This window comes from Podarcis pityusensis, assembly GCF_964106645.2.
Source record: "Podarcis pityusensis genome assembly, chromosome: 2".
NCBI classification, from domain to species: Eukaryota; Metazoa; Chordata; class Lepidosauria; order Squamata; family Lacertidae; genus Podarcis; species Podarcis pityusensis.
The window spans coordinates 14,754,048-14,777,357 of NC_138029.1; the positions used below are offsets into that span (position 1 = coordinate 14,754,048).

The window sequence follows — 23,310 nt, forward strand, 5'->3', positions numbered from 1 at the left end:
TGGCAATGTTTACATTTGCAATATCAACATCCCCCCAAAGCATTACCTTTGCATTTGGAATGGTGTTTGCTAGAAAGAGCCCCTCGTGTTTACGTTTGCAAAAACAGAAAGAGGTAGAGAAAGGAAGAAAGAAATTTACGACTCCAGATATTTGTAGCTGATTGGAAAACTTCCCTTGAAATATTTAGTTAGATTAGAGAGTGGATTACATTCTACTCCTCTGGTGGATTTGCACCGACACACTAATTGAAATGAAGACAGCTAATCTAATTTTAATTTCAATCCAGTGCCATAAATTGTTCCTTAAAAGTAAAATATACCTGCTGATCTGTAAATATAGCAAGACTCCTACATCATTCCATTGGCTTGCTATTTAAAAATTCAATTAGGACTAAGAAACACTGGCCTTATTTCCATGGGCATGTTAGGAAGCTTTTGTTTAGTGATTTTAAAGGTAGAACCAGTCGATTTTCTGGAAAGCTTGGAATATTTCTCATTGTGTTTGGTCGTAATGAATCAATACTTCTAACATTCCTCTTTTGGATGAAGGTTTTAGTTGAGAAAGAAGGGGACTACATACCCCCCCTACACACACACACCCCTGCTTTAAGTGGAACCCGGATGCCAAAGGATTTTATGATCTTTTTCCTCTGTGCAACAAAGCAAAGTAATCAATGGTAGTAATAAAACCATAAACGAGACTGCAACTGACAAAAAGAGGGCTGAAGTATTCATCTTGTATAACGTTAAGCGTTCCTTGAGTGTCAGTATGGGGAAAAAATAAAGTTTCTTTAAAAAAATAAATCAGGGAACATAAAAAGAAAGCAAAAGAGTGGGTAGCTTGTTATTAAGCTTCTAGCCTGCATCCCTCCCTATTAAATGGACATGGCTTTTCCATCCTACAGCAGTTCTCATCCCAACGTGTACACATTTAAGGCTGGTACGCATGACAAATTTACTAGCATGCCGATTTTGAAAATAGTATTTGCTTTCCTGAGGCTTCCCAGCTATTTAGCACATTACACCGGATAATCCATAGGCAGAGAAATACAATCACTAGGAGAATGGGAGAGGGAAGAAAAGGGCCCAAACATTACCCCACTACACACACACACTTAGAGATATACATAACAATGCAACCAATGTGTCTGTACGTGTAGGTAGGTTGGTAGGTCAGTAGATAAACAGAGACAGGCAGACAAGCAGAGCTCAGTGAAGCTCATGGTAACTGCAAGCAATTAATATCACTAGTTTTCAAAGTCATTCTGTGTGTGTGTGTGTGTGTGTGTGTGTGTGTAGGTTTCCATGCACAATCAATCTGAACTGATAGAAGGTAGATATTTTCCTTTCTCCTTTAATGGGAGTTAGATAATACACACAAACACAGAGAGACTCCTCCCCCCCTCGTGTGTTTGTGTTTAGATTGGATAGTATCTTAAAAAATACTTCAGTGTAGATTAAGACTACATTAAAAGTAATAGAACTTCAAGGTGTGTGGGAATGAGAAAGAGAAAAAGAAAAAGACCGTCTTTCTTGGTAGGTTCGATTCACCAAAAGTATATTCATTGTTCTAGTGTTATAATAATCCTTATCTCAGACCCTTAAAATTTCTGGGATGGTTGCAAATGCAAAGGGGCTGGGGTTTGGAGGGGTGGCCTTGCAGAAGTCCTAGAGAGCTGTTTTGGAGGGATCTGGTGAGTACCAAGTGATTTCGAGTGGAGAAAGTGAAGTGTTTTATTACTTTTCTAAACAGAAGAGAAGACCTAGAAGTCTGGTCGAATTATAGGGAAAAGAAAACAGCTGGCGCGAAGAAACCCAACATAGAACCTTTCTTAAGTGTTGGTTGGATTGGGAGAAAGAAGACGCTGGAAAATTTGTATATATACTAGACTCAGCGTTCTAGTAGTTACATTCCTAATATTTTAGTGTTACATACATATACATATATATATATATATATATATATATATATGGGGAGAAGTTATTATTAAGGTTCTTATAATGTATTTGATCAAAGGAGACGACTCTTCTCTCCCCCCCCTTTAAAAAAAGAAAACAACACAGGGAAATGTGTAGGACTTTTTCTGGTTAAATTGGTCTGCAAACAATTATGTAAACTCATCAGCAGAAGCAAGAACAGATGTTTTATTAAAACTGCTACACAGCAGTGAAAATATGCGCAGGTCCTGGAGTAGTTCTTGTATAGCAGTTGGGGTCTCTTTCCCCCCCTCCCCGCCCCCTGGAGTTAAAGAGCTCACAGAAAGCTGCAATAACATCCATTCGCTCATAAGGCTGTTTTCTCTTTTTTGTGTTTTTACTCCCGGATTTTACCCCCACACCGAGGTTAAAGAAGAAAAATATGCTTCGTTAGACCTCTCTCTCCGTTTTAATTAGCGAATTGATGAACTGATTTAGAAGAAGGCTTCAAAAATGCACACTCCACACATGTGTTTTCCATCCCCACTAATTGTGGAAAGGAAACAAGAGCTATCGTTGGCTCCTCTCTCTCTTGCAGCCCAAGTAAAATGTTGTCAGATTCTGATCCTGTCGTGTGATTCGGAATGCAAATTCGGAAGCGTTTGTTTACTCGTTTGTTTGTTTGTTTCGAGAGGAGAGTGGATTTTTCTTGGGCGTTAATGGCAAGGGTTTCCATCTGAGACCGTTAATGCAAGTGGAAGAAGTGGGGGGGGGGGGGGAGAGAGCGCTTCACAAATTCTCACCCAGTCTGTTGCCTAGGTGTAGAAAACTGCTTATTCATAAATGCAGGTTGTGTCTGGTTAGCTTTAAATATGCAACCAAAGTTGCCCTGGGTCAAATACGTTTGTTTACTGTTCATGTGTTGGATTAGCTTGCACTCTTGTCTGGAATAGTTTATTATTCCCTGATAGATTGATAAGAACTCCCCCCCCCCTAACCACACACCGCTCAGCAAACACACGCGGGCTTGTTTATAACGTGTAGTTATATCTATGTATAGACTTCCAGACTCTACAGCTATGTCCTCATTTGTGTACCATTTATAGGATGAAGAGGCAAATTGGTCTTGGATCTGTGTAGATGGAGCGTATGTGTTTTTCGTGCAACGCATGCATTTCAAAAGCAAGACAGCCACACTTGGCGATTTGCTTTTACCTTTGTTTTGTTTTTAAAAGTAGTTGTGTATGGAGCAGTATGGAAAACAGAAGAAAGAGAGATAAACAGAACGACATAAGCAGACAACGAGGCCAGTAATTTTGCGCGCAAGAAACACGTATTTTTAAGGCGTTGTACTTAAATCCACGTGGTACCTTTAACTGGATATCTAATTTCAGCTGATCTCACCTTATATATGTTATCTCGGCCTTTTTAGACTTGACAGTTATTGCAGGCTAGAGCTTCTTGCCTTGTAATTATTTATTTAGAGCGCTTGCACTCCAGTTATTCCTGCTCCTACAGAATAACCTTCTTAATCAAATGTTCCCTCTGCCGGTAAATAACTAAATAATAATAATGAGGATGATGATAATGAGAAGAAGACAGAAAATAAAAGAAAAAAGCAGTATATGTAGCGCGTAAATGCCAGGAGTCAAATGCGCCTGACCGATGCGTTTGCATTGTTTTGAGTCTTCCTTTCTGTTACAGTAATCACATCTTGATAATCTTAACTTTCGGACTGCTAGTTTCGCTCAAAGTTTTCACCTAGTTTATGTCATGATATTACTTAAACTTTATACTAAAGTGGTTGACAAAAAAATAATAATTTTAAAATACGCAGAAAGGGAAGAGTTGGAGAAATTTACCTTCCATATAAATAATTATTATTGTCAATAATTAGTAATAATAGCAATCGGGAGGTTTCTCCCTTTCTGCATTTTGTCTTGCTTTTGCCCTGCATCCTTCAAAAAACATCCGCCCCCCTACGTCTTGTCACATAAGCACCGCTTCTGCGGTTCGGCCTGCAATATTCTTGGCTGCAAGGGAGGAAAAGTGCAAGTCCTGATTTGTTTGTGGTCTTACTGCTATGGCTCCATGACTAATGAAAAAGCCGTTTATAACTTTCTGTTTTCAGGAAACTCGGGTTGCTGCCCCACGCAGCCACCCCACTCCGTATGATCTGCCGCATGTGGGGTGGGGGAGGTGAGGAATCCCATCAAACTAACAAAAAAAGCCCAAGGGTGTGTGTGTGTGTGTATATATATATATATATATATATATATATATATGCTGGCAACTGGAAATGTCATAACCCAAAATGATATTGCTGGAAAGGAATTCTAATGGCTTCAAACTGGGGTGCAGATATATGCGTTTGTAGGGTTTGGGGGTGAATGGCGGGCTACGATTTATCATGGGGTGGTGTTGCTGGGAATCCTGGAGAGTGTCAAAACACACCTCTAAGATAGGCAAAATAACGGGTGGGAGGTGGAGAGAGGAATAGGCTCAATATCGTTTGAAATAAATGGGGACCCGCACTTTATTAAGATTCAAGTTCTTTTCTGACGTTATTAGGCATTTACGTAGACCCCGCCCTCTCCCCCAAGTCAACCTGTTGTGGACGCCTTAACTTATACACGCTGTGTTATGTGTCTCTCTTATTTATTTATTTAGTTGTTGGTAGGTTGCTGTATGTATGTATGTATGTATGTATACACTTATTTATCTGTCTGTTTTTCTTTCATTCTAGATGTCTTGGTGAAGCCCCCGCTTTCCAGCCCTGGAAACCTTCCGGCCTCCTATAAACGGAACTTCACGTTGGTCAATCATTTTCAAGTAACTACGTTGCTTCTGTATCTGTCCGCACCCCACGCTCCGCACCACCACTATAGTTCTATAAGTTAAGTCTTGGCCAATTAAAGAGTCCCCCCCCCCCTCTGAATCAGCAAAGGTCCAAGGTAACGGGGTTAGGAGGCAGAGGCGGAAACTGACAGCTTGTCCAACTTACAAGTTATTTCGAATTTTCCTTTTCTTTATCCCTGTTTATTCCCTGTAATATTCAATGGGATTTTTGAAACTATATGATGTGTCCCTATGCTGACAGTACAGGAGGTAAAGATATTATTGGGTGATTGGGCCAATTAAGAGTCTCTCCCCCCTCCCTCCCCGAGTTTTCTTCTCCGCTTGCTACTGTGTAATGTCTATTACGGTCGGATAGCCCTGCAAACTTCACCAAAGGATGTTCAGTTTAGAGAACTTTTATGGTTGACTTGGATTACTCCGTTTTATGGCACGGAAATGTTCCCTACAATGACCCCCCCCCCTCCTTCCTTTTTGACATTCAAGAGAGTTGCGGTCGTGACGTCACGTCGAGTTGTCATGGAGAATAGCTACCGGCTTAAAAATTATAAAGCGTGATATTATAGAGCAACATAAAATATGGATATAAGCAACTACTTACGCCCGCGAAGAGATTAAACAAAGAAGAATACGATTTTAATACGTTCAGGAAGAATAATTCAATGATGAGGAATGGTTGTCATTATCTATGAGTTCTTATTTCATTTTATTGTTTGCACATGGGGGTGGGGGAGAAGGAAAAATTAATCTCAGGACGCCAGGAAGAAGAAGAACAAGAAGGGGGAGAAGAAAATAAAATAAATAATAAGTCAGGACACAGTATTAGTTGCCTTAATGTGTGTGTGTGTGTGTGTGTGTGTGTGTTTAAATAGCTGATCGCTTACTATTAAGCTACATATTTGGAGAGGCAATATTTGTTGCACTTTGGGAAATGCAATCCATTTGCGTAACTTTTAATGGGGCGACAGTTTAGTATTTTTGGATCTGCTTAAATACACTCATTTTCTCTCCCCCCCCCCAGGAGTGGGGGCGGGAGTGGCGTCCTCCAGCTGACGGGCCTTATCTATTTTTATGAATGCATGAACACTGGAAGTGATTTAAAACTCAGCCTTCTCAAATGAAGGGGGGAGAGGGGGGGAGAGGGAGGGAGATTGCCGCCTCAAACAGCAACAGAACAAGCCACCGAGGAACTTCCACCGAATGTCCAATTCAACCCCTCAAACAGCCGACTTCCAAATAGCTTTGAAGAGACCAAACTTTTTAAAAGTTCCAAACTGTCCAACCAGCGCAAAGGGGGGCTTGTTTACGAGGCAGCAACAGGAACGGAGGGGAGGAGACTGTCGTCGCTTGGAAGTAGTAAAAGACCCTGAGATTCCGGCCTTTATGGCACAACAGTCGTCCTCTTCTCCCTCCTCTCTTTCTCCCAAGCATTTTGACTCTCCAGTCGTGAAATAGGGTTATTATTTTGTGTGCGCGCGTGTTTGCGCCCCTTTAGCTTTCTCGCACCCATCCTACAAAAGTGCGAGGGGGAGGTGGGAGAGAGAGAGAACGAGACCAAATTGCAAAATTGTTGGCTTGCCAAGTTTCAGTCACTTGGTGGCAGTATACAAAACAAGTAAACAAAAAGAAAACAGCAATTAAAAGAAAGGGACGGTGGCGGAGAGAAAAATAGGACCCCTATTAAAAAGGCTATGCAGAGAGAAAGGTGAGCGCGCGCATACGCTCAGGCAACGTCCGTGATTGCTTAAATCAGGGAGAACATGGAATGTAAAAAATTGAACCCCCATCTGCTCGAACATCATGATAGACTAGGTAGTAAAGTCTCATTAGTACCGGCGGAGTTTACTTTCAAGGGTTGACCACCGCCGTGGTCTTTTGCTCGAGGAAAACTCCGATCCTCTCCACGTTTCATGAAATCCACTGCAGTTAAAACCAGCAGAACGTCTTTCCTATTTACTGTACTACGTTTTAGGAAGGTCTGGCTCGCCTTATAGGCCTTTCTGTTTCGATTTAAATCCGGACGGTCTAAACATTACCTGCTGTTAATTTATTGGGAAAACAGGAGGCGGCCTTGCGCCGAAGTTGGGGTCACGCTAAACGCAGTTCAGCTTGTGTCTAGGGGCAAACGCACAAATCTCATCGAAATCAACGGCAGAAAATCCAGTGGGTTTTCACGGAGCTGGATTGCACCCGCTACGTTTTATTGCTTTGTGGGTTCCCTTTCTCATGACACGTTTATGTTATACAGTCAGGACAGCGGCGTGTACTGCACAACCTCACCCACAGCAACAGCAAATTGCCCTGTGTACATTAGATGAACCTCAAGAAACGCCAGTCGATCCAGTAGATCTGATCAGCAATTCCAGGAATCTAAACTGTCACGTGCTTTCTCGGTTTTTTTTTAATCCTCTATATCCACAACTTCCCTCCACGGTACACGGACAGTTATGCAGAACAGCATATAAAATATAAACACAGAACCGACCGCGCCCCCAGATTTCCTGGCATCCGACTGAAGATAACCCATCCTCAGGGCTGCACATTTCAATTCAACCAAATAACTGGATGTGATGCTGAAATTATGATATTTCGTTGCATTCTGCAAGAGACCGGTGTCTGCAATGTTGAAATGTACATGCACGCACACAAACGCCCCATATCTCATATGTACGTGAGACATATAATAACATATTATATCACATATTATATATTAGACCACGTAGTCTTTTGACTCACAGGTACCATTCTTTGGTCCATCAATGTCTCTCCCCCCCCCTCCCCCGCATTTCCCCCTTCAAAATGTAACTTTCTCTCCCTTTTGCTTCTGGGACGTGATTTTATTTTATTTTTAACTTTGGCCTTAAGACCCAGTCTTGTTTTCCTTTTTTAAAAAACCTGTGTAAAGTTTTTGTTTATTTCAGCCAGCCCCATTTTTACAAATGAAAAATGCATCACACAAATGTATGGACACGATCCGGGGAAAGTGAGGAACGTTCAACACCTACTGATTTCAAAGCCAGAGTTAATTAAGCACGTGCGTAAATAATCTCTCATTGTAACTCATGGAGCTTAAATACGTTTGTCACTTAAGGGAAGGTCCGGAAAATATCCGTATCACCATAGGCCCAAGACAGCCTCTCAGTTCCGCAGGCCAATACAGCGCAAAGCGTGCTAAAATGTAAAATGTAGGAAGCCAAGTCCCAGACGCAATTAAAATGAAAATTAAAAACCAGAGGCACATACAACAAAATCATTGAAAAGTGAAGTTCTCTCCAACTCGCCCTATCCTTTTCATAAACAAGGTCAGGGCTTAGCAGCTGCTACTTTGCAGCCAGACCATATTTATTCTAAGCAACGTGGCCGCCTACTTCTGCTATTTTATTTTTTGTTTAAAAACTTTGAACACAGATTTAAGCAATCCTAATTGTACGTATTCCCCCCAACTCCCAGCTGCTCATGCGCACACCGCCAGCCTGCCTGCTCTCTCTCCTAAATGAAATGTAAATTGGTATATATTACACGATTTCAGGGTGCATTATTACGACAGTTACTGAAGTTGTCATTTAAAAAAAAAAAAGTTTGACTCATTATGTTTTTTCATTCCCCACTCTCACCCCAGCTCCAGCCGCTGCTCCCTCCCCCCTCCGTTTCTCTCTTTCTATGTTGAAAAATAGGTACATAGATAGTGGTGGTTGCTTTTATTGTTGTTGATACGGTTTTGCTGCTGTAAAGAAATGCATTATTGATATTGCAGTTGTTGTAAAATTGTAATGTTCTTCCAATTGTTTTTATTATGGCACTCGTTCCCCTTAATAAATATATATGTGTGTGATTTATATTACCGTGTCACATTTGTGGTTTTCAATTTTCACATTTACTGCCCTGTTTATGACACGCACCAAGGATTAAAAGCTACGTGCGGGGGCCAACGTTAACTATCACAGTATCGGATTCTGCTACTGGATGTAGTCTGTCTCTCCCCCCCCCCGCCCCCTTTCCTGGACCTGTGTGTCAATAATGCCTGGGAATGTTCACTATGATCCCTCGTCTATGGTGATGTTATAGATAAAAGGAGCCATTCATTTCTTCTCGTTTGGTCTGTAAAGTGCAGGGAATATAAATCAGTTTTTCTTATATTCCCTCCTTTTAGATCAGCTCCAACGTTCTGAGTTTATGAACAACGGCAATATGTCAGTTTAAAGACTAAATCAATACATTAAAATGTGTATTGTATGGGCAATCCTGGGAGAGAGGAGAGGGTGGTTGTTGCAGAAGGCTAAAGGAAAAGGCACAGCAAATAACATTGGACAACAGGCAAATATCGAAAGGGATTCATATCTCTTCAACCAGCACAAAAACACGTCCTAACTCCAGAAACAACGAGAGGAGGAAAGGAAGAGGGGGAAACGACAACGAGAGTCCGGCAACCATGTGGTTCAAATAACCATTGCCTGGTCATTTTTTATTTTTTTTAAGGTCCTTATTGCGACCTCCTTTGCAGTCAGTAATGGAACCCACCGCATATATAAATATTCACCCAAGCTAATCGGAGGGAGGGCGTACCTTGCTTCGTTACCGCCACTCCTAAACCCATTTACCTGCAAGTAAGCCACCTGGCTTTCTTCCACCCGCCCAATAGGAAGCGCATTTAGAAAGCGAGCAACGCATTCCTATGGACTACTGTGGAGCTTACTGGCCCCTCGAGGTGCGATTGCAGATTAAACTGACTGACTCCCGAGTAAACGCGCAGCCCGCACTGTCCAGCAACCGTATCCCAAACTGTATCCCCGCACCCCCATCACACACACACCCAGAAATCCGACTCCCCAAAGCAAAATGGGAGACACAGGCGTCTATAATGTGCGGCTCCTTCTATGCACAGACATGACATACGCACGTCCCACTTACCAGTTTTGGGCTTCTTTTGTTTACAGAACCCCCAGGAAGGCTCGTGGATGGGCTGCCTTCGCTCTTGCTTTCCTTAAGAATAAAATGGCTGGCGCGATCGGATGTATTTGATCAGATTTAACACCACCCCACAGATGTTATTTGGTTTTTGTGTGTGTATGCCGCCACTTTTATAAACAATAGTCGTTCATTGCAGCACACATATTGCAGCAAGCAATCCAATTAGAACGCGTTTCATTAGAAGTCCCCTCAAAAAGCACCGTGCAGTGTGTGTGTGTGCTCAGTGGCAAAACGCTATCGCGGGCGAGGCCTTTTATAAACCTGGATGCAGAATGTGTTAAATATTTCATTGAGGAATCTAGCTGAAGGGCCTTACAAGCAGGAGACGAACAGGGTGCCCTTCCCAGGGATTTGAATTTCTATATGTTTATGAGCATGGGCAAAGGGGGAATGGATTTAGAATAAATTCAGTAAGGGACCTGGGTCTTTGTTCCCTTCCCCCACCCTTTCGTCGAAAGCCTCGTCGTCCGTTTTGTTATTATTTGCTTCTGATTATTATTATTATTTACTAATTGGAATGCAGTTTGCACCCACATTAACTGAGGAAAATCTCAGGAAGATACACACCCATAATCATATTGATAGGGGTATCATGCATTTTGTTGGGCCGGTGTAGTGTGTGTGCATGTGTGTGTGGACTCTAGAAAGGGAAATATGTAAAAAAAATCCCCATGTTCTCTGCTAACATGTTGGAAGGAAAACCTCTTCATCAGCGTTACAACACAACAAACAAGCACTGGAATACACGCTCCACACCGTAAAACGTTGACATGGCACATCCAAACAATGCAGTTTATTTCTTAAACTCTTTAAACAGCCATCAAATTATATATAGAGAGAAATAAAGTCAGGATTCATGCTTTGCTAGATTGGACTGCACCTTTTCCGGAGGGGCGGGGGAGGCCTGAGACGGACACAGAGAAACACACTCTCAAATGGGGCGGACGGTTCAACTCCTAAATATAGTCTTAAAAATATATAAGCTTTCCGAAGAGCCAATCGGAACCATGTGTTGGGGGGAGAGAGTGGAAAGGTAAGGGCCTCCTGCTTCACAACAAACACAGCTAGCTCATAATTGCTCATTAAAAATGGCACTCCTGCTTGCTTGGCTACTTTCTTGCTGTACACCAGGGGGGATCTTCCTCCCGTTTCCTGGATGAGAGCGCACACTGCGCATGTGCTTGAAGTACTCACTGCGCTCAATTGCTCTTAAGAAAAGTTGTCACTGTTGTTTATCTTTTTTTAAAAAAACAAAAACAAAATCCGCGCACGCTAGAAACCTTTTCAGTAACGATGATAATAATTAAATGGATTCAATGGCCTTTGGGCCCAATCTGATGCTGGATCCGGATACTCTCATTGACTTTAACTACTGGACTCTACGACCACAGGCGCTTTCTCGCCGCTGTGTTCCTCCCCCCACCCCCCCGCGAGGGCGCTTCCATCCCAGCCCTCCCGCCATCCTCCCCACCCCAGTAAAACACTGCACCATTGTAAAGGGGAGGCAGACTGCAGCCGGCATCCTCTGTCTCCAGCAAACCAGACCGCAGTGACATCACCACTAGCAAACCGTTCACCCCCCTCCCTCCTCCCCCGAATTAACCACATTTGCGCCGATCCTTCCTGATCATATTCTGTCATAACCAGGCTACACCCCTCTTTCCGTCTGCTTCGCGAAAACGATGCATCATTATCTTTAACACCCATCGCCATGGATCATTAGTTACACATTTTAGCCAATAAGGGAACACTTACCAGATTCTCTTTCCCCTTCCTCTCTCTCTCTCTCTCTCTCTCCTTCTCTCTCTCTCCCCTTCCTCTCTCTCTCTTCTGCCTCTTTTCTGTTCCGCTGACGCTGTGTTCAGCTCCACAGAAATATTAAAAAAGAGAAACAAAACAAAAAAGAATGGGGGGTGGGGGAGGGATAGACAGAAAATAAACCAAAAAATAAAATAGTCTTCTTCTGTTGTTTTTTTTTTTAACTTGGGGGTCAGGAGAGAAGACGGGGCTAGCATCTCTTCCCCCTCCCTCCCCCTTAAAAATAAAATAAAATAAAGGTATTTACAACTCCTTGTCCCCCTCGTCATTGCATCCTCCCAAGGAAATGTGTTGCGTTTTGCCCCTAGGGGTGGAGAATGGGAGGAGGCAACCAGCCGCAGCAGTAAACTCATTATTCCTAAAATGCCCAGAGCAACCAACAATTCCAACCCCAAAGGAAAGAAAGGGAGAAAGAAAAAAAGAAAAAAAAGAAGGGAGGGAGGGAGGGGGAAAGAACAGAGACAATTCGAGATTCCTTCCCCCACCCCCTCCACTACCACCACCAGAAAAAAATACTAATAATAATTAAAAGGAAAAAATACAGATACCATCGTACCCCCGTTTCACTGGCACTGCTTGGACTGTTAAAGGAAGGACTACTGCGAAAGAGTCATAAGAGAAACCACAATAAAAAGTTCACGTTCATGGATGGAGTCCACATGACTTCCTGTGGCCAATCCAACTTGTGATTCAGTCGTAAACTTTTATTGCTCAGCTGTAAATTTTCTGCAAACAACCAAGAATGCGTTGCATTTTTGTGACGAGTGCAAATGCTCTTCTCTGTCGCCATGTTTATAGAATTACTCTTTCCATATATTTACATGTGTGTATATATATGTCTGCGTGTGGATAGATATATATATACACACACTCTCTCACACACACACTCATTAAAATATATTCTAACCCGAATTCATTTGGAGAGATCTGACGGAGTAGGAGTAACAGCTTTGTTTTAAGTCTATTTATTCATTTCTTTAAAAAAAAAAAAAAACCACACACACACGAACCAGCTAATATGCGAAGGGGCGGAGACAGGGGAAGACTACAACGCTGGCGTTCATCGGGCAATGCTACTCTTTCTATTATTGCTGCTAATTTGCTTCTTGTTTCGCTTCTGGCTCTTATTTGCTTATTCAAGGGGCAACCCATATGGCCACGCTGCCACTGATTTTTCCAGTTCCCGGATTGCACCTTTAATCAAGCCAGTTCACTGGTGGGAAATGCAACGTGAATGTACATTTTTTTAAAGGCGATAAATGTGTACACACACTCACTCACAGTCTCCCTCAGACACACGTATGTGTGTGTGTATCGAAGAGGAGTTTATTTACAACCCCGGTCCCCTAGACCCGTGTTGAACTCCTAGCGGACCCTTTTCCCGAAAGCAAAAGGTGACTCCTTTTTGATACTTGCAAACTCCATCCTTTCCATGTCCATAACACCCACCTTTTCACTGTTCTAGAACCTAGATATCATCTGAATCAGTCCAAGGGACTTGTCTCCCCGGCTCCAACCCCAATCCACATTCAGTGGGACCTCAAGGGTTTGGGGCTAAAGACTTGGTCTTAACTGGGAGATAGATCGGGGTTTCCCCCCCCTTAACTATAAATAAATCAACAAACAGCCTTCCTCCCCCCGTTTTGGTTTTTAATGGGACAACTGGTCTTCTTGGTGCACTTCAAGTCTATAAAGAGAAGCTCCCGAAACTGTGACCTTTTCAAAATTAGCGGAATCTGACTTACAATAAGGATATACATTAAACACATCAGTCCACCCAAGGACCGGCAGAATTTCTTAATATTTGATCACAGACTTCGACGCCCTTTTTCAGTTTCGCTTTCCCAGACGCGCATTAATATTAGTATTACAAGATGGAGATTATGGGGCCATATAGTTAGAGGAAAATAATAATTCTGGGGGGAAATCTGAGAAACCGCAAAGAATAATTTTTCCTTCTTAATACGTATAGAATAAGCGATAATATAATTATACATAGATACATGATAGATAGATAGATAGATAGATAGATAGATAGATAGATAGATAGACAGACAAATAGATAAGCCTGGAAGATATTAGCATTGCTGTCTGAACATGCTGCCCCATAGAAGTAAGTCATAACCTTGGGGCGAAATGGAAATTGGGGTGGAGAGATATTTCGACAGCTACCTCCTATCCTAATATCTGTCAGGCTTTACCTGCATTCCAATGGATTTTAATGGGATCGGATTGCAACCACATATAAATTTTTATTCCGCATGGCAGCTAACTTTTCTCCTCTCTCTTTTTTTGTATTTCGAAAATTTTCAGGGGTGGGGAAGGGTTGTGTGGGACGCGTTTCTCCAGTCTATGTGCGAGTGCGTGTCTGTCTGGGGCGGCGGGGGGGCTCCCGAAACCCCACATTATAGGATGTAATCCAACCGGACGGAAGGGAAATTACTTTTTTCACTTTACAAACCGCCAATAAATTTTATAACAGGTAGTTAAAAGTTACGACGAGGAAGGAACCGTCACAACAGTGGCTCTGGAGACAATGGGCTCCCCGTTTTCTCGGGAGAAAAGGGTCCATAAAGGGAACAGGAAATTTTATCTTGCAGCAAAAGCATAACCTATGCTGCACGTTTTCGAGTGTTGCGGAGAAAGAGGTTGGATACATTTCCTTCCCTCCCTCTCTTTTGTATCTTATTCCGCATTCCGACTCTCCTGATACTGGAGTTACGTTTCACTGGTTTAGGTGCTCTGCGGATTTTACCTCGCATCGGGTTGCCAGAGGTGGAGGGGAAGCTCTCCGAACTTTTCCTAGGAGGGTGGGGATGCTAAATTAGTAACTTGAAATTGAGAGGGAATGCTAAAAGGAAGGAAGGAAGGAAGGAAGGAAGGAGAAAGCAGGAGAGAGAGAGAATGCGAAGAAAGATAGAGAAAGCAAAATTACTTTCCCGACTTTACCTTGGGAACTTTTTTCTTTCATTCATTCAGGTTATTCTCAACCTCTGCCTGAAAACTTAGGCCTCCAAACTTTTGGGTACGTGTATGAAATATCATTTGTGTACATTTCCAAGTCTCGAATGGGAAAGTATTCTAAACCCCACCCACCTCCAACACATATACCCCCGCCCGCTTAATGGATGCATTATCATGTAACGGCTGCTGTGATTAGAATAATAAATTAAGAGAAAATGAGCAATATGCTCCAGTGCAGCTTTTTCGTGGATTTCTATTTTTCACAAATCACAAATGGAGATTTGAAGGAATTTTGATTGGCTAATAAAAAAAAAATGCAGAATAGGATGATATTTCTTACTCCAGGCGGGTGGGTGAAACTCATTTCGGTAATATTGAAGTAATGATCATTTCCGAATCAGCCACTTTGTGAAGAGCATTATCTTCTTTCAAATTACTTCGGCTCGTAAAAATGGCCTTTTCCCTGTCTCTTTTTTGTCTCCCTTTGGAAATTATGAAGTGATTACTATATATATATATAGTAAATGCATGTCATCTAAAGATGCGACTTTGTTGTGTATTGACTATAAGCCATAATCATTTCCACCACCGCCCCACCCCAAATGTAACAGCTTTGCCTAGCAATTCCAATAATTTAACTTCTAACCCTATGATAGATAAGTATCGTTTGGGAGATTCCTTCAAATCAAACCACTTAAGAACATGGACTTAAATATGATGGATAGAGTGCAGATACAGCTCTTTTTTCTTTTCTTTTCTCTTCTTTTTCTTTTTTGTTCTCTCTCACTCTCCCCCCCCCCCCACGCCCTTTTAATTCCCTTATTTTGAAATTAAGTTTTCTCGCCTCTTCTTGAATCTACTTCAAATCTCTATAAGAGTAGTTTATCCGGCCACTTCCCCTTTGGGGACAAGAGATGGGTTGGTGCGGGTTGTGCAGAGAATGATTCTCGAAAGGGAACACTATGGACTTAGTTCGGAAGATGATAAGATGCTCCCAAGCTTTGCTTTAAAATGTGTGGATCCGCCACGCTTTAAACTTCTGTAATCCGCTGTGGGAAAAGTCGCCATTATATTAGATATTACCACGAGACAACCCAACTCAGAAGATAATAGATAGATAGATAGATAGATAGATAGATAGATAGATAGATAGATATAGATAGATGTCTAAATCTCTCCTTAAGGCAGGTCTGGCCTTCCCCTAGTTATGATGAGTAACACAATGGACTTACCTTTCTATTCTGCAGCCTCATAAAGTCTACACAATGGCAAAGCTTTATTGTCGGTCCCTTGCAATGAGCAGGCGGAATTGATGAAGTCTTGAGAGTGTCCACTCAAGAATACGCCATTTAATAATAATAGGCGTGTACACATCTATGCCTGGGCAAGAGCGGCGACTTGGTATTGTGGGTATGAATTCTATCAGCTGGTGCAAAAGTCTGTCTTTACTATGCATGTGTGTAGTACTGTACACAGTCAATCAAATGGTCCTCTCCCCCCTCCTAAACACACTCCTAACTAGAATTATGAAAAGAATCATAGGCACCCTACATTTATCACCGCGGAAGCCTGCATTATGCTATAAAGGACGGTGCTTTTATGTTTGGAGAAGATTGTTCCCCTGGACGCAACCTGCAGTCGGCTTCTAATATTATGTCAGGTTCAACAGTTCCTTGTCGCATCCAAACAAGAACCTTCGGATAATGCACTGAATATTCCTGCATAGCCACTATCTTTTCCAGAACCCTAAAGACAAATATGCAACACTCCAATGAAATAATAAAAAACGCTGAAGTAGGAATTCATGGATCCGACGTAAATAGACATCACACTGTCTTTCCCCTTGTACAATTGTTTTCTGCAATGTCCAGCACGTCTCTCTCTCTCTCTCTCTCTCTCTCTCTCTCTCTCTCTCTCTCTCTCACACACACACACACACACACACTTCAGTTATTTAAATATTTAAAGACTTCAGTGTTAGTTTTTGGAAGTTAAGAATGTTCTCAGCCTCCCAGTATCTTTTCCAGATTCAGTTTACTAAGCCAGGATGTATTTTAGGAATCTTGCAATGCCTTATCTGGGGTATCAGTGTAAACAACCTGTCCATTTTCATACCAAATGCCATTGTGGGATGAAGTCCATTTCACCGCAGGCCAGATATAATAATATTCTAGGAATACCTACTCGCCCTTTCAATATTGTGTGTGTGCCTGTATATGTGTATGCACACACACACACACACACACACAATCTCTCTGCATGTGTGAGTAAGAAAGAGAGAAAATAAACATGTTTGCCAGTATTATTTTGTCAAGCAACGTGTGTTTTGCGTACATTCACACGATGGAAAAATATTCAGGGTGTTTCTCCAGTTTGCTGATTGTGCTCCTGAACAAAGTATTTCTTATAAATAAATAAGTACCAGCTCATCGCAAAGCCCCCTTTTAATGTCTCCATTATGTCTCCTTCCAGTCGTTTCATAATGTAGATATGGACAGGGACGTGAGACACACGGATTCCTTCCAGCTATTTCCGTCTTTGCACACTTTCACACACGTACACCACAAAATATTAGGTGTGAAATGGCGAACTATGACATTTTCAGTGGACAAACACTCGAACCCCCCCCCCCCCATGAATGCCAGTGGAAGGAAGAGTGTCGCTGTTGATATGCTTTAAAAACGTAAGAAGCTAAAGAAAACCATTGTTATACTTTATAGCAAAGCAAGAAGTAATATACTAGTAGAGGTAGAAATTTGAAGGCTAGCAACAGAACGCAAAGCTCAATTTAGGCGAAGGTGGGGCGTGAATCATTGTAACGCGTCTGTTAGGTGCAGGGAGAGCCTCTGTATATTTAATGGGACTTACTCCCCAGTAGGCGTCTTGAGGAGTTCAGCCTAAGAGATCTTCTCGTGTGAATTCATAGCACCAGCAGAGAACTGATGGTCATGACGGAAGGAGTTTCGCCTCCTCTCTTTGTTTACCCAGTTGCTGTCTTGACGCTAATCCTTAAGTGACACCAAGTTCCACGGGTCTCCGTGGCATTCCAAACCAACGTACTTAAGGCTTTTAACCCTAGTCTGTGAACGTGTTAACGTAACGCCTCATTTCTTTGGAAGTGAAAAGCCTGAGTCTTGGTTTTGAACTGTTAAGTAACTTGAACGTATGAATCGTCCAGTGGCTTCTGCCAAGACCTCCTGAGTCAGTGGATGTGGATTTAAAGAATTGGCAAACTGCTTAAGAAGCCACAATCCTTTTCTTCCCCTCAATTTTTATTGTTTATTTACGTAATGACTCACGTATACAATACAAATCCACGGTCGCCAGAATTGGATTTCTGGCAGAAATTGCTACATTCAGAGTTTTGAACACGCAGAGAACGATGGCTTACATAAAACAATGACAAGTGTGTATGTTTTTTTGTGTGTGTGAGTGTGTGTGTGTGTAATTCGAGCATGTTGCATTAACAGATAAGTCAAGACAAATAGATAACTATACATTCAGTGCAATTTAAGTCCTAAACTACATTATAAGCACAATAAAATAATACAATACTGTGCGTTCTTATCTAGGCAGTTTCAGTTGTTGGGAATTATTTTTTTCCAAGAGAAAATAAGCAGCAACATACGACAACAAAACCGCGTTACAAATACTTTCAAAGCATGACTCCTTCTATAGGTAGTGATAAGATACATTACAATGTGTTTTTTGTATTTTTCTTTTTTTCTTTTTTCTTTTTCATTATTATTATTATTTTCTGCTACTTAGTAGCTTGCATTAGGGCAATACACAACTCCTCTTTAAAATGATTCGAACAAGTTTTTTGTTTTTTATTTTAAGTATGTGTAAGCCCCCACCTTGTTGCTAATAGATGATTATTGCAGGTTTCCCATTAGGTAGTATGTTAAGAATTTCGAGTGCTCACACGAGTAATATAGTAAACAACACCCAGAGAAATCATTAGGTGGTTCCGTGTCCTTCACAGCTATCCTAAGCATGTTTCATCAAACGTAAGTCCCATTGATTTGGCTGGGGCTTCCTTCCAAGCCAAAATGCCTAATGCTATAGCTTTTTCCTGCCAAACCGCAGGGCGTATATAGGTAGACACAACATACAGATATATTCATAGATAACTAATAAGCATGTGGTGCTGTCTTCAGGCATGTGCCAAGCCTCCATCTTCCAAGAAGAAATTGTCATTTAGTAGCTATTGATTGACACAGCTAAAAGTTAAAAATAAGAAATGGACCTTGGCATGGAAGAGCACATAGGTAGATAGGGATGTTTGTTTGTTTTAAAGTTAAGACTAAGCATAAAGCGTTTTCATACATTCCCTCCCTCCCTCCCTTTACCTTTTATATTATTAAACTTGGGGAGGTGGTTAAACCTGGTCGAGAAGAAATAGGAGTCCTTCCTATCCCAAATAAATATATAAGATCCTTGTATTTGCTGACAACTAGAAGAAAGCAAGGAGTGGAAGGGGGTGGGGTCACTGCTGGTGGTGGTGATGGCGAAGAGGTCCATTCGTCTGGAAAGAGATAGTGCTGGGTTTAGGACTGGATCTGTAAGTCAATCCTGTTCTATAGTAATTTCACTGGAAGCCAAACACAAAAGAAATGTTTTTGTTTTTAAAAAGTTAAAATTATTATTATTATTTTTAAAAAATGCTGCTATAAGGAAGGGGGGAACTAAGGGAAGTCCTATGACAATAAAAAGGGGGAGCTACAACTCTTTTGACAGGTAGTTACTGTTGTGTGTGAGTCTCTCCATTCTATACTCTATAAAAGCGAATGACCGTCGTAAACATCTCGATTTATCATCTGCCATAAAACGAGGACTTCAAGGAGCTGAGAGATCAGTCCTTGCTTTCTTCTTTTTCCTCTTCTTCTTTTTCCTCTTCCTCGTTAGTTTCCTCCTCCGTCTTCTCCTCGTCCCTGGCTCCGGGGAGTTTATCCTTGTTGTTCTCTTTCTTCCATTTCATCCTCCTGTTCTGGAACCAGATCTTGACTTGCCTCTCTGTCAGTCCCAGGGCGTGAGAGACCTCTATACGCCGCTTCCGTGTCAAATAGGGGTTGAAGAGGAACTCCTTCTCTAGCTCCAAGGTCTGATACCGGCTGTAAGTCTGCCTGCCACTGCGCCTTCCGGGAGCTGTTGAACAGGCAACAACAACAACAACAACAAATAACTTGTTAGGGTCTCTTCTCTTCGCTTTGATTCTGCCTTCATGTCTCCTAATGACAACAGACCACTTCCCACCCACCCACTACCCTCGCCACTGTCTGTCTCCCACCTCCTACAGCCCCTTCTAGCATTCCAACAGTCAAATGAAAGAAAGCATATATTGAAATAAAATTACCTTAGGAATCGGAGTTCCAAGGCAGACCTCCTGCCACCCATTCCTCCCCCTCCTCCTCCCCTGTCTGTGTGCAAAATTTACTTTTGACTTCCTAGTGCAAATGCACTTTTAAAAAAATACTTCCTTGTTTCTCGGTTTTCCTTAGTAACCCTCAGGATAGGTATTCCACTACAGTTTCTTTCAGTTTTAATTTTTTGGGGGTGGGTGGGTTGGACTCTGCTGCTGCTTTCTGTGTCTATTTAGGCATCCATATGCATGGCTGTAGCAACATATATACAAACGTTGAAAAGGCACTCAAAGCCAACCCAGCAACAATAATTATAGTAAAATACCACAGTTTGTATATATTGTTATTTTTTACATACGAGATTGCTGTTGTTGTTGCTGTTGCTGTTGTTGTTTTTAAACAACAAGAACCATCCCTCCCCCATTTTTTTATTATCGAGATTTTTATTACAGGCTTGCCTGGAAGTAAGAATCGTCACTCATAACAATAACTTCTAATCTTCTGCTCCGTGTTATATGTCTGATCTGAAGCCTTTCTGAGACATCTTTACACAACTGTGTTTTAAAGAAGGGGGGGGGGTTATAGCTAAAGCTGTCCTTTAATTTCCCAGTTAAAAACAAACAAATGAGCCTTCATGTGTTTTGAATTAAAAAGCCTTCTGAAACTTATGCTTAGCAGAGTATTAGAGAATTCTGTGGGCATTTTGGCACTGCTCCTTTCAGTAAAGTTACTTTTAATACAGCAATTTGTAGAGTCGTTACTGCTACTGTCACCATTATTATTGTTGTTGTTAATATTATTATTATCACCACCACCACCACCATCACCATCATCTCTAAGTGTTCTTAAGTCTTTTCCTTAAAAAAAAATAATTGTGAACAAAGTTGCCCTTCAAAGTTTACACTTTAAATATTAAAGATCTCTCGAAATATTCAAATGATCTGCAGCGATATTGTATTATTATTAAAGCTCACCTTTTAGCCCAAGACGTCAAGCAGTTAGGGAAAGCTATATGACATTTTTAGGGGGGGGCACCCAGCGTATTATCAACATGCTAATAACCTCGTGGGAGCTGTATCTTACTGCTCTCCTGGAGGCAAGCTATTTTAAAAAAGTTTTACTTTATTGTGATTTAAACCCAGAAATCACCTTATTGCCTTTTAAAGCCAGCTACAGCCTTGTTTACTATATATATATATATATATATATATATATATATATATACCCCCTCCCGAAACAGGAAGAAGAAACATTCTTGCAACCAACCCTACTATTTATCTATCTGCCTTTGCCTGTCTCTCCAAAATACAGATTCCCCCCCGCCCTCCCCCCGTTCCCTAAAACCCTTTCTTTCTTTCTCTGCTTAAATAGAAAAGAACACATTTAAGGAGGAAGGAGAAAAAAATGGTCCTAACCGTGAGGTCTCATCCATGGGAACATGAGACTGGGAGAAGAATTTTGATTTAAATGCCCTTGTCCCTCGCTAGAGTTACTGTTGGAAGAGGATTTACAGTCAGGATATTGTACCACGGCCGCCTCTTGCTGGGCACCATAAAGCGATTGCCTGGGTAGGGCTTCGTATCCATAGAATTTAGAAGCGTCTCCGTGGCACGCCAGGGCGCAAGGATTTTGCTGGTATCCCGAGTTGGAGATGCTGGAGGTTCCGTGGTGGAAGAACTCTTGGACGTGGTGTGAAGGGTGTTGGAAGCCGGGAGCCGTGGTGCCCGGACCGTACACGAGAGCATGGCTTCTGCTTACACTTTGTGGAAATCTGCAATCGTAGTAAGTTGGTTCCAGAGACTCGCCGCCTTTGTACTTGGAGAAAAGAGGATTTACAAAGTAGGAACTCATGGCTCTCGCATGAAAGGAAGGAGGAAACCAACCTTTTACCACCAACCACCACCAAAAAAAAAAAAAAAAGTCTTTAATTCTATAAAGAGATCAGTGCTAAGGACTCTCGCTCTCGCTCTCTCTGGACTCTGCAAAGTCCTGGTTAGTGGCTGGTTGTGCCTTTTTTTTTTTTTTTTTAATGCGCGCGCTCTCTCGCTCTCTCAAAGACGTTTCATAGTGCCTGAGTGGGTATGGCTGCTTATGCCTAATGCTCTTGACTTCTCTTATATCCGTCGATAGGTAGAGCTCTCTCTCAGTTTCTCTTACTTCTTCCCTTCCCTTTAACACCACAGGCAAATTCCTCAAAATCCCGGTGGTGAGGCGCTCTCTCTCTCTCTCTCTTTCTCTTTCTCTCTCTCTCTCTCTTTCGCTTGCTCTCACACGCGATCTGGATTCATCAATCCACCACACCAAGACAGGCTAGGAAGAAAATGACAAGGAAATCGGGGGGTTCGTGGGGTGACGGGGAGGTGAAATAATCAGCCCTCAGAAGGAGGATAGGGGGAAGAGAGAAAACACACGCACGCACACACATACACCCTCATATCTAGTGAATGGAGCAGGGTTATGAAAGGTGCGCAGTAATACCCTTAGGTGCTCCTTCTGTCTCTCCCCCCCCCCATGCTACGGAGCCTCTTCACTTATCTGAGCAAATACATGCGCCAGCGAGGTCAATTTAGGTTACTTCAACAGGTAATAGGTATAAAACGCCAACCCGGATCAATTTTGGGGGGAGGGGCAGAAATAAACACCGGATAGCTTCAGGAGGCCTTATTATGATGACAATCAAGGGGGAACCCCCCCTCCAAAACTCAACCCTCTCCCCAACTCTAGCAATGGAACTGTCCTTATTTATGTGTCTGTCACTCTTAGGGGCTGTTATGATTAGGGGGGGGGGGAAAGAGAGCAAACCCCTCTTTTAAAACACAGAGAGAGAGAGACTGAGGGAAAGAACATAAGGGAGCCTAGAGTATCTTAGATGGCTATGAATGCCATTTCTATGTATTATTGTGTGTGTGTGTGTGTGTGTGTGTGTGTGTGCCTTTTAAACAAATAAAGATTGTAGAAATAATATGCTTATATTTTCTTTTTGTCTTTGGACCAATGGTTGAATCTTCCCATCTGAAAATAACTGGAAGGCTTCACTTGAAGGAAATAACTATACCCTGCCCACAGGAAATGTCTCGTCCAAGTAGTTGGGAAAGTGGGGCGGAGGGAGGCAGAAGGTCCACAGGATGTGAAGGGTTTTTTTGGTGTGGCAAAATGTAGGATGTATCTACCTACCCCCGTCGCTTTTACCAAATGGTGGGTAATTGTTCGCATGTCTTATGCATGTAGTCGTATGTAGTATCCATGTATTGCAAACATCTCTCCTGCCCCCCCCCATGTACTTTCTTCACTCCAGAGTGACCATTGGCTGAATACTTTCCGTTGGGGGGGCTGCACATTCTTTTTTACGACTGCGTTAAAGAACCCAGGCTATTAAACAGAAGCATAAAACCAGCAGCTTTCCCCTTCTTCTAAACTTTGCAAA

The 23,310-nt window shown here is 42.1% G+C and overlaps 3 protein-coding genes and 1 long non-coding RNA gene across 6 annotated transcripts in view; 1 reads left to right on the plus strand and 3 right to left on the minus strand.

Moving 5' to 3' along the window:
- The window catches only part of LOC308471025 (homeobox protein Hox-D3-like), a 148,676-nt gene extending 136,185 nt beyond the window's left edge, over positions 1–12,491 (minus strand). Inside the window, exon 1 of one of the 2 annotated variants that reach the window (XM_080994897.1) lies at positions 12,116–12,491. The gene's annotated coding sequence lies outside the window, so the exon portion shown is untranslated. Of the gene's footprint in view, positions 1–9,681; positions 11,138–12,115 lie in introns of those variants that run through there. The other variant, XM_080994901.1, reaches the window with a different exon arrangement.
- Positions 1–14,545, minus strand: part of HOXC4 (homeobox C4) — a 51,254-nt gene extending 36,709 nt beyond the window's left edge. Inside the window, exons 1-2 of the mRNA XM_080994996.1 lie at positions 14,509–14,545; positions 11,497–11,606 (exon numbers count right to left, since the gene is read on the minus strand). Coding sequence (XP_080851122.1) covers positions 11,497–11,606; positions 14,509–14,530 — 132 coding nt within the window. The 5' untranslated portion in view covers positions 14,531–14,545. The remainder of the gene's footprint in view (positions 1–11,496; positions 11,607–14,508) is intronic.
- On the plus strand, positions 33–8,609 carry LOC308471172. 2 transcript variants are annotated; one of them, XR_013982747.1, is made up of 3 exons: positions 33–1,876; positions 3,024–4,156; positions 4,664–8,609. It is a non-coding gene; the product is annotated as an uncharacterized lncRNA (long non-coding RNA). The 2 variants fall into 2 exon arrangements; XR_013982748.1 differs by having other exon boundaries at positions 33–1,536.
- A 3,232-nt stretch (positions 14,546–17,777) lies between the features above and the next one.
- Positions 17,778–22,413, minus strand: HOXC8 (homeobox C8). The gene is made up of 2 exons (XM_080995070.1): positions 21,302–22,413; positions 17,778–19,671 (listed from the first exon to the last, which is right to left on the minus strand). Exons 1-2 carry the CDS (start codon positions 21,735–21,737, stop codon positions 19,379–19,381), a joined length of 729 nt encoding a protein of 242 aa, XP_080851196.1. The 5' UTR covers positions 21,738–22,413; the 3' UTR covers positions 17,778–19,378.
- Positions 22,414–23,310: the final 897 nt, after the last annotated feature.